At 37.2% G+C, this 11,890-nt stretch overlaps 1 protein-coding gene across 1 annotated transcript; it reads right to left on the minus strand.

Moving 5' to 3' along the window:
* Positions 1-1,077: 1,077 nt before the first annotated feature.
* LOC108049152 (melanoma-associated antigen B16) lies at positions 1,078-1,953 on the minus strand. Its single transcript, XM_017130226.2, has one exon. The coding sequence runs from the start codon at positions 1,821-1,823 to the stop codon at positions 1,125-1,127; it is 699 nt and encodes a 232-aa protein (XP_016985715.2). The 5' UTR covers positions 1,824-1,953; the 3' UTR covers positions 1,078-1,124.
* Between the last annotated feature and the right edge of the window lie 9,937 nt (positions 1,954-11,890).

The following is an 11,890-nucleotide window of genomic DNA, read 5'->3' on the forward strand; positions in this document are numbered from 1 at the left end:
TTAGCAAAGTACTAAATAAATTTTTAACATTCCTTAGGAATTTTAGTTATAGTATAGATTGTAGATAAGACAAAATAAAAAATTAATAGTATCTAAAGTTAAGTTTTCTCTCAGAAGAATTTTAAGCTGATAGGTAAAAATATCAATCTTTTTATACCCTTGCAGAGGGTATTATAATTTTGGTCAGAAGTTTGTAACGCAGTGAAGGAGACGTTTCCGACCCCATAAAGTATATATATTCTTGATCAGGATCAACAGGGGAGTCGTTTAAAAGCTAGCGATCTGAAAATTTCACAGTCGTCCTAAAACAAGTGTACGCAGATCAAGTTAGAAAACCGCCCCGATCGGATGTCTATATCCTATAGCTCCCATAGGAACAATCGGATATTACTTGCAAGAATGGAAGATATTTCGCGCAGTGTAAAAGCTATTGACATAAATCTTTCCAAATCTTATTTTTTTATGCATACCTAGCGCGTGACGATTTGACGTCTATATCCTACAGCTCCCATAGGAACAATAGGGTGAAATCGGTTAAAATTTAATGATTTTTAGGATATTTCGCGCAGTATATAAGCAATTGTCATGAATCTTTCCAAATCGTATTTTTTTATGCATACCTTGATCAAGTTAAAGCGCGTGCCGATCGGACGTCTATATCCAATAGCTCCCACAGGAACAATAGGGTGAAATCGGTCCAAATTTGATGATTATCAAAATATTTCGCGCAGTGTGTAAGCTACTGACATAAATTTTTACAAGTCTTATTCATTTATGCATATCTTGATTAGGGTAAGAGCGCTTGCCGATCAGACGTCTATATCTTATAGCTTCCGTAGGAAAAATTGTTAAAGGCTGCGAAAGCATTTGACCTTTGCAGTATATAAGCAATTGACATAAAACGATGCAAATGTAGTTTACTTATGTATACCTTATTCCTTTCGCTACTTTTTCAGTTTTAGCAATTTCGGCAAAGTCTGCAAGGGAATTAAAACTTCGGCTTGCCGAAGTTAGCTTCCGTCCTCGTTTTTTAGTAAAATGACATACAGAAATCCCAATTAATTCATACCGGTTTGGTAATTTGACAATATTGAGTGAATTTATTTGCTGAAAATTTCCAGTGTCTACTGTTCCGCATTAGCACCCTCCTGGGCCATGATCAGGTGGGGTTCGAAGATTTTGGGATGCTGATTTAGAAGCTTGGAGCCAAATTGCACGATCTGCTCGTAGGTAAACTCCGCCTTGGCACGCGGTCCCCAAAGGAAAAATGTCTTGGCGTCATCGTAGGCACTCAGCTGCGAGCGCTCCCGCTTCAGGTACTGTTGCTTCACGAACGTCTCATCGATCTGCTTGCGCACATTGGCGCCGAAATACCCGTGCTCCTCGTCGGCCTGGATATTCAGCATCTCCAGCACGGCATACAGTTTCGAGTCCTCGATGCGGTTGCCGCGCAAGAATATGTACAGGAGGACGATGCACAAAAGTGTGAATTGAGGTCTTTGTGCCGGGGTCAGCTCGTGAATGGATGCCACTGGCTCTTCCGCAATGCAAATTAATGTTTTGGAGGCCGCATCCAATGGGGTGAGCAAAATACCGAAGCGCTTGGCCAGGAGTTCAGTAACCAGCGGGAGGCGTTTCTTCAGCTCGTTCCTGTCGCCCGCCGATGGCACCAAATCCTTGTCCTTGATGGGAATCTTCTGGGCGGTGTGATCCAAAATGTAGTTTAAAATAGCACGCACTTTGTCGTCCACTTCCCGAATGGGTTGTGTTGCCTGCGAAAGACTGGCGTTCTGGCTTCTAGCAGCGCGGGAAGTGCTGGCCATATTGGATGAACTGATAATCCCTTTATAGCGAAAAGTCTTTCTATTTTTCGAAATTCCACTTAAAATTAATGCAATTGTTTGCGCTTTTGTTATTAGTGTGACCAAGTATAAGGGCTGCTAAAGGATTGATAACACTATCGATAATATATGATGGACGTTGATGCACTTCGAGCAGTACAAACAAGTGGCCCAACTTTGGGCTCCGCCCGAAGTTAGCTTTCCTTTCTTGTTTTCAATATATTTAGTACAGTCTATTACAGCTCAAACCCCTTACTGCGCACTATAGGGCCAACAACCACTTCTGTTGGCCTAAACCCATTTTTGTAAGTTGTTAAGCCTAGTATCCAGATCGACGAAAACCGTACGCCAGTCATGAGAGAGAGCGAGAGGCAAACAGCTGGCGTTCACTTTTCGTTGGGCCTTTTTTTCACGTTGGTCCACAGATGGACGAAAAAAATACCAGAAAATTCCGTATCGTTGCCAGTCTGCGGAAATGAACTTTGGGTGCACCCTAGCGAAAAGATTAAAAAATTTAATCTTTTGGCGTGCGCTTCTCACTGAACATTATTAAGCCTAGTATCCAGATCGACAACCGATTACGCTAGCGTAAAAACTTTAATCTTTCCAGTGTGACCAAAAGTTTGAGAGTTCATCAGATTTAATCGTGCTATGGTCGTACTGTCAATCAGCTGGGTTTGTTGACAAGCAGTTAAAATTCAAATATCGTATTTGTGGGAAAGAGCCTTTAAAAGATATTATCAAATACATTGGCAAGACAAGTCTGCCGCTGTACAACGAAATTAAAAAACAATACAATTTCAATTTAAAAGTTGTTTTTTTTAATTTACTGATAATTATTTGCTAATATAAAGTTCATAGCTGCACTTTTATTGTGTTTTTTCGTACATTCTGGACCTAAAAAACATTTTGCTCTGACAAGAGGCACCCCAGATAGTATTAATGTTATTTTGTCCTCACATGTAAACACCTGCAATCGACTTTTGTGAGTTTTTTGAGTTTTTCCTCCATTTCTTATAATGTTCAGTGAGAAGCGCACGCCAAAAGATTACATTTGTTAATCTTTTCGCTAGGGGTTCACCCAAAGTTCATTTCCGCAGACTGTCAACGTTATGGAATTTTCTGGTATTTTTTCGTCGATCTGTGGACCGACGTGAAAAAAAGGCCCGACGAAAAGTGAACGCCATCTGTTTGCCTCTCGCTCTCTCTCATGACTGGCGTACGGTTTTCGTCGATCTAGATACTAGGCTTAAAGAAGTAAACGTACTATTTTTTTAGCAAAAAGTGGTTTATGGAATAAAGTGATAAGAAGTGTTTTCAGAAATGGATTGTATCTTTTTTTATTTTACTTTCTTTATTTTCGTTGTTTTTTGTTTCATGAAGATAATATTTGGAGCAAGTTATGGGAAATTTTATATTATTTAAAATGTTTCGATGTTTTCAGTGTATTATCGATGTTTTCAAACATCGGTGTACTCACTATCGATGTTTTTGCATATCTAATGATTGGTATTAAAATACCGAATTGGCGCGATAATTTTGGTTTTGAATTTTTTAATTCCGTCTTTTTGTTCTGTTGTTACTTTTTTTGTCATTATTTCATATTCTTAAATTGTCTTTTTTCTGCCTCCTTAAGTGCAAATGGCCACTTAATGCACTCGTTTAAACGCACAAACTGTGCCAAGAGCGCCTGAAGTACCTCCTTTAGTGGGCTAATATCGATTGATTTACGTGAGCCTATAGCCTTTTTCTTTTGCATTCCACATTTTACATTCAGTATACTGGCAGCCGTTCAATTGTTAGATATTCTGCCTAAAGCCGAAAAGTTTGTGCCATACCTGTTCTGCACTTTATTGCTAGGAGCCTCCATAGCTGATGAGTTTAATAATTAAAATGGCAAAATCGCCGCGACGTGCAGCAGCAGGAAGCAAACAACTTTCAAAGCTAAACCCGAGTGACATGCACGGTCAACATTCCCCACGGAGACTCAAAATAAACGAAGCCCGAGTCAAACAAAACGAAATGGAAATGCATTTTGCGCAGACACACGCGCAGGAGTGCACTTCCAGACGCAAGTGCATAGGAAAAGCAGACATGGGAGAATTGCATGGCCAAACATATTTTATTGCCTTGAAATGTGTGTATTAGGTGTCCGAGGTGGAAACTAGTTACTTGCGTCTGCGCAATCCATAGGTGATTAATGTACAGGCGGAAGGCGGACCAAAGTCGACTGGCCAGACGGCAAGCTTTTATTGATTTGCCATTGTTCCGGCCTAAACAAAAGCTGAGTCTTAGAGATCAGACATGTATAAATGTATGCGGTCGAAATGGATATCCGCCAGCTTCTGCCATCTTTTTGGCTCTATTAGCCCCAGAATTTGCATGCCAGCAAGTGAAATGGCTAAAAATCCGCAGAAACCGCGAGTGAGTGAGTCAACAAAACGCATTGTCAACGGTTCGAGTTTGACTTTCTACACACATGCAAACAGTTTTGCTTTTAAAATGCGCATTGTAACGTGGAGTTTGTCAACTCCAGCCCTAACTTTTTTATGACCAGCTAATCGCAGTCGGACTGAGTCGGAGAAATGTTTCATTTACTCTTTCGTACTGTCTGCCAAAAAGAAAGTCAAGGTCTTTACCGAGCGACGTGAGCGCGAACTTGCTTTGCAGCTTTGGCGTTTTATGGCCATTAAAAATTAGCAAATGACATGAGCATGCCATTTAGAATTTTCATGATAAACAAAAACTCATGACCAGTCAATAGACAACGGGTTTTTCTGCTCACCATGGTGGAAAAAACTATTAATAAATTAATAACAGAATCAAAAGAGAAGGCAGCAAAAAAAATTGTGTGCATAAAAAGAAAGCTAACACAGGAATGTGTAAAGACCGATGCTCTATAAGATGTGGGTTTATTGGTTATTAAATGATTGGTTTTAATAGTTACCAGATGTAGTTTGTAGATGTTTGTTTTGAGTGAAAAAGTTAAGTACAAAAATAAAGTACCAAGTGAACGATTTTTAAATTTATGTGTAGAGATTTTAAATATATTTTTTTAGTGTAGATGAACAGAGATTTGAGGGTCAGATGCTCTTAACTTCTTTTTATTAACTTTGTTGTTATATATATTTCAAAATATTTCGTTTTTGGGGGTATTTAAATCAAAATATATGCGTGTATGTATGATTATTTGATCTACTTACGAATTCAATTTTTGGGATATAATTTGTACTAAATATTTAAAGTTTCTGATTGAAAACTCATAACTAAGAAAGGAAACTAATATTTAAAATTAAAATTTATAGTACTTTTAAAAAATTAACTTTATTTTGTAGCAGACTAATAATACGTAATTTATTCCTAAACTTATTTCATTATTTCCTCATATCTGAGTTGTTAGTAAGCTGATAACTCCGATTTCGGCAGCGCTGGACGTAATCGAGAATATAGCAACAATAGTCGGCTTTTGTTGATTCAGTCTAGTTGCGTGCTGTTCCCAAAAGTGGACTGCCTTCAGCGGAGTGGTTTGGCATTCTTGTTTAACAGCTGCCGCTCGTGGCCGATCTGGACGACCAGCTTTAGCTTAAGAGGTCCAGAGCTTGAGACCGGCACTTCGATTAGATTATGATTCGCGCCTCTCTCAGAACGACCAGTTATCCGCTAAATGTCAATGGGGCTCAGGCTCACAATTAAAGACTTGGTGCTAATCGTGTGTCGCTGTATGTGGCTACAGTTCTAAAACAAAAGACTTGGACAGCAAACTTGTTCAGTAGATGTCGCCGGCTGCTTAATTAAGAGGTCATTTTAGTAAATTCAGGCCTTGGCCCAAAAAAAAACTTTGCGGATTTCGTGGCGTTTCAACCTTTAACACTTAATAAATTTCGAAGCATTTAGACGCCAGCCTCTGATAATCAAATTATACGCTTATCAGTTAGTTTGCCAAACGGCTACAACAATCGTCGCAATTAAAGTTAGACAAATGAGCAGTGACTCGACTTAACTTGGGGGCCAAGTTCACTCGTGCATGCCTAATTGCGTATACGCATTGTGTGACGTCATCGAACTGCAGGTCGGTCTAATCTAATAAATGGACTGGAGTTGCATACATCTTACTGATGTCTAAGCGTATCTAAAGCTTAGGCGTATTTGTGGAAGGAGATACATATTTTTATGCATTTCAAGAACATCAGGATTCCACTTGTAGGAAGTTATAAATTCATTTGATATCTAATATGCATTCGTTTTTATGTGAATTAGTTATTCGATGCTAAATATGTTTGAAGGTTATTGTATTTTTATTTTTTTTCATATTTCTGGGTCTTCAACTGGATCTTTTCACTGCCTTTGAGTTTCGCCTTCGTCTGTTTTTATTGCTCTTAAGACCCACAATCTTCACAATCGTTCGACCTGCCATTCTAAATGGTTTATTAATTTTTATAGCCCGCTTTTCGATGACTTTGAAGTGGACCAGCATTTCTTAAATTCACAAATGAAACCCACATTACCTAAACGTTTGTATACAAATTTAATAATTATTAATTATATCATAAATAGCCATGACTCTTTGTAAACAATAAAGCGCTAAATTCAGTGTCTGTGGCCGGACAAGTTGGTCAAATTTAATGGCGTTTCGGCTGACGCTTGAAAAATTCCCATTTATTGAGTCATTTGAGACCCCCAAATTGTTCCACGTAATTCTTGACGCCAACTAAATGCTAAATAGATCATATAGTATCCGGCGCCTGAGTTTATAAAAACGCTTCTCCAACACACGTTTTTAGTGACGTTTTCAGCTCGCCCTGCGAAGGTCGATTAACATTAACGGCTTTTCAACCACCGCATCACATGAGCTAAAATGTGAATCACATTTTCGCGGTTCGTATTTTGTATGCAGTCGACGACTTTGTCACAACAGCCTTGAGCACCATACAATTTGCATGAGAGAGTGCCGAAAAACAACAATAACTAATAAATTGTTGCATAAATCGCGGCCGGCTTCCTGTGTGAAAAACTTTCACAAGCCATTTGCCAAAAGGCAGAAATTTATTATTATTATTATTAAGCTTTGTGTCATGTTATACTTGCGTCAATTTAATGGCTTTTGCAACGCCGAAAAACAGTGATTGCCTTAGTCCAACGGTCGTGAGAAGATCTGCACTGGAAGTCATGGTCATGGTCAGGTGGGACTGACTGACTAGCTAGTCAATAGTATATAAAAATTTCTTTTTTTCTACATTTTTTTTATTAGACTCATAAATATTGATTTAACATAATCAGTTAATATTGAAATAATTGCTGCAGTTCAGTAATAAAATAATAAAGATAATTTAATTTTTATACCCTTGCAGAGGGTATTATAATTTTGGTTAGAAGTTTGTATTTTGCGAGCTCAGTTTAAAAGCTAGCGATCTGAAACTCTCACACTCGTCCTAAAACATGTGTACGCAGATCAAGTTTGAAAATCGCTCCGATCGGATATCCTATAGCTCCCATAGGAACAATCGGATATATCTTGCAAGAATTGATGATATTTCGCGCAGTGTAAAAGCTATTGAAATGAATCTTTCCAAATCGTATTTTTTTATGCATACCTTGATTAGGGTAAAAGCGCGTGACGATCGGACGTCTATATACTATAGCTATACTTTTTCATTTTTATCAATTTCGGCAAAGTCTGCAAGGGTATTAAAACTTCGGCTTGCCGAAGTTAGCTTCCGTCCTCGTTAAATTTGTTTATCCTTTTTTACCCTTGCAGAGGGTATTGTAGTTTCAGACAAAAGTTTGCAACGCTGTTAAGGAGACATTTCCGACCCTATACATTATATATCTTCTTGATCAGCATTACCAGTAGAGTCGATTTAGCCATGTCCGTCTGTCCGTCCATCTGTCCGTCCGTCTGTACGTCCGTCCGTTTCTAGGCAAACTAGTCCCTCAGTTTTAAAGCTATCCCAAAATTTATCTTTCTATTGCAGCTAGTATAAAAGTCGGGCCCGACCCGGATCGGGCGAATATATCATATAGCTTACAAATTTTAAAAAGTATAACTTTGTTGTTCTTAATTTTTTTGTTCTTTGTGATTTGGTAATATTTAAATACTATGAAATTACGGTTTCAATTAAATTAGAATCGGACATCTATATCATATAGCTCCCAAAGAAAAAAAAAATTATAAAAATAGTATTTTTTGTGATTTTTTATTACTTTGAGATAAAGTAATTATTTACTATATAAAAATTATGCTTTTAGTTTTGTCAAAATCGGACAACATATCAGTAGCTGCGATTGATGAGATGGCAAAATGTAGCGCAAGCTCGACATATCTTTATTGTTTTTAGTAATATTGACATAGAAATTGAAATGTAGTTGTTTTGTAATAACTGCAAGGGTATATAAACTTCGGCTTGCCGAAGTTAACTTCCTACCTTGTTTATTAAAGCTTTTATTGAATACTGCAAATCTTTATTGAACCGTTTCTCGATAGTATAAAATAAGACTGGGCCAGTTAAGCTACTTATTTTATTCCTAAATTAAATTTATGTTTTTTGAGGTAGATTCTTCATAAAACTTTTGAAGTAAAACGAAGGTCGCAACAAATTCCCAGGGTAAGACTTTTGAGTCACGAGCCGAATATTCAAAGAAATTCTGTTTAGCCATATTAAATCCCGCCAGAGAAGATTATGCAGCATTTATGATGTCATGTCGTCGAAATGAAGTTTCGGTTGTTTTTTGAGCTTGAGTCTGTATTTTGTTTTGTTGTTTATCAGCATCTGGATATCGGCTCGGCAAGCGCAGCGGCCTTTTTGAACGCATTTCATTAGCGGCTATATATATGCTTATGTGCAGGCTTTGTGTATATTATATGGGTATAGTTGTCTGAGCGGTGTCTGCATTCACAACCGGTGCGGCTGTCTTCGCACCGGCTTGCCTTTTGTTTGTTTTTTATATATAAAAGATATAGCATTAAGAGTGTGTACATACACATACATCACTCTCCTTCGGCCTGAGCGAGTCTGCATTTAAATGCATTTTGTGTATATATTACACGCTGCATGCGGTGGACTTGCTTCACTTTTACTTTCATATGCAACTGGTTGCTAGCTGCCCCAATGGGGAAGTGTTGCCCGGGTGTGGGCACTGTTTTTCTCAGTGAGTGCCTTGTTTTTGTCGCAGTCCCTGGCTGCAATGGAAACAGTTTCTAAAGTGATTGTCAATCATTTTTGGTGGCATGTCGCTTGGCCGCTTTGACAATAAACGGCAGCAGCCCCAGCAACAAAAAAAACTCCACAATAGCAGCTGCTACACATTTTTCTAGGCTTGGGCCACGTTCGTTGGCCATATGATTTGTACTTGTGTTGGGTCAATTAAGCCGCGTTAGTCTTTATATATTGCGAAATATCAATGTTTAACGGTATGGCGAAAACAAAATAAAAAGTTTTAAAGTTGCATTTTGGGTTAGTTACCGAAAAAATTGAATTCTTAAGAACTTTTCTTGCGTAATATATGTAAAAGCACTAGTTGATGAGAAAATATAAATCCAATGCTCTCGAAAAAATAAATCCGATTTTATCAACCTTTTCACTTAATAAATGTTGGAAGCCCAACTCCTCTTATGCCTCGCTTATTTATCGTATTTCCTGCCTTGATTTATTTGACTTTAATCATCCAATAATAAACAATCAAATTTAGACCAAACAAAAGAAACCCAAAAATGAAGCCGAAAAATATTGACGTAATATTTGGCATCGGTGCACAGCCAATTGGTTAAATGCTTTTAGTGAACTAATAGGAAAACTAAGTCAATTTAATGGGACCGACTTTGTTTCTTTTATTTCGGTCTTTTGAAACAGACTCGAATAGAGATTAACTTGAAAGAGATTTCGGGTGGTTTCATGGCCGTAGCTTGGCCAACTCTCTTTTAATTTTATCATGAAATTTTCATGTGTAGCTCGAATGAAGACATTACAAACAAAAAAACTAGTGGAAAAACGAACTGCAAAACTTTGCCGCTCTCATGTATACATGCAATGGCATCCGAAAACTTCATTTTTCGCGTTTTTATATAATGTGGAAATGACTTTTGGATTTGATTCGGCTAATTTCGAATAAAATTTCGAGTTTCTATGTAGATTGTGCTCTTAATTAAGCCAATTATTATTGAACAACTTTCGCTGCTCCTCGTCTCCTATCACATTGCATGCGAATGGGTAAAACAAATCACACAAGTATCGGGTTTACCAATTCCAGTGATGGGGGAAGTGGGTGCTTATGGTTGCTGCCTTTTGATAAACCAAAAATGATTAGTTAACTTGATATGAAGGCTATTTAATAGTAGCTACTTCGAACCCAAAAAATCAACACCTTTTCAAACGGTCTTTAACATAAAATTGGGGCTTACATATTATATTTGTTTCATTATGTCATTTTGAATTATTATTTGTTAAGATATAAACCCCTTCCGATTTTAGTTTATGCGACATTTTTAAAATCCTTGTTTTAAAATAAATAAAATTAACACATTTTTCAGCGATTGAAATTGCATTACCATTAAAGTAAAGATTCATGATGCTTTGAAAGTTGACAAAATTATTAAAACACTCTTTCTTTGGTTTTTATTAATCTTGTCACTGATCAAGAGGTTTTTTATTTATACCCTTGCAGAGGGTATTATAATTTCAGTCAAAAGTTTGCAATGCAGTGAAGGAGACATTTTCTGAGTAAAGTTGCATTCTAAATTTTATCTTTTCATGTTTTTCTTGTATTTTGTTCTCGGCAGCAGCAGTCTCTCAATGACAGTGCGATAAGCCTAAGAAAAAGAGAAAAACAAAGACACAATGCAACTTTGGCCGTGTTTGTGCAACACCAAAAGCGCATTCTGCATTATTCTTTTATGTTTGCATTTTAATATATGCAACCACAAGAGCAGCCTCAATAACAAAGAAACTCTGTGCACATTTGATACATTTTGACGTCTGCGAGTTGCGTTGAGTTGGATTGGATTTGAGTGGTGCGAGTTCTTTGAACACACATTTCCTAACTAGTGCCATTGATGTGTGCTGACGGTTTCTGGGCGCGTCTCCAAACTCAAGTTTTGGATTGGTATTTGCATCGATGGCATTTGATGGCGGTGAATCAGTGATCGGTGGATTAGTTATTTTGGGGAGCAGCTCCGTAGATAAGACCTTGGGAATGCCGGTTATTTTTATGTGCGTTCACTGATAGAAGGCGGAATTTCCTGTACATGTCTGGTTTTATTTAAATTCTCATTAATAATTCATTTGAAAAGTAAAATTTATAATATTACAATATCAATTGAAAATGCAATGTACCTACATACATGTGATTTTCCAGTCCAACTGCATTAACTAATTGAGTGAAATTATTATTTTTTTACCTATCTATATATACATATAATGAAAATTACTTAAATCGGACCTGATCTTGTAGTCGAGGCTCTAGCTAAAAGATGTAAGCGGTTTTTATTAATTCATTTCATTTTTAATAATTAAATTAATACATCTCTTGATTTATACAGTTATGCAATCTAACGTAATTTAACTAAAGACTTTAATATTGGGAAAACTCTTAAAAATATTTATTTCTTTTGACCTTAAATAAAGGTTTGTTTTTCTAAAGGTTTCTTGTCAATTTTAGTTTAAACTAACTATTTGCCCCTGCAGGTCAACATTCCATTTGTATAGATATAATTTTCATCAGTGTTTGAGAATGGTTCAGATTTCCTATTATCATTTAATCAAAATTACGGAGGACCATCAAAAAGTAAGAAGGGACCAATGCATCTATGAAGAAAAGCATGGGCTTAATCCCATTGGACTTTTGTGCTCTTTCAGCGAGTGGGACAATGAAGTAGAAAAAGAAGGAAATCGAAGCGCGGACCAAAACCGTAGGCGTAATCGGAACAATGAATGCCAACTCGACTTGTCTTGGGGTTTCCAATGAGATTGAGTTCTTCGCCAGCCAATTGGACAGTTCAAATAGTTCGCTGAGTTCACTTGTCAAGGAATTGACTATTGCAGTTGCCTTGCCTTGCC

Source organism: Drosophila rhopaloa, unplaced genomic scaffold, assembly GCF_018152115.1.
Source record: "Drosophila rhopaloa isolate 14029-0021.01 unplaced genomic scaffold, ASM1815211v1 contig_155, whole genome shotgun sequence".
NCBI classification, from domain to species: Eukaryota; Metazoa; Arthropoda; class Insecta; order Diptera; family Drosophilidae; genus Drosophila; species Drosophila rhopaloa.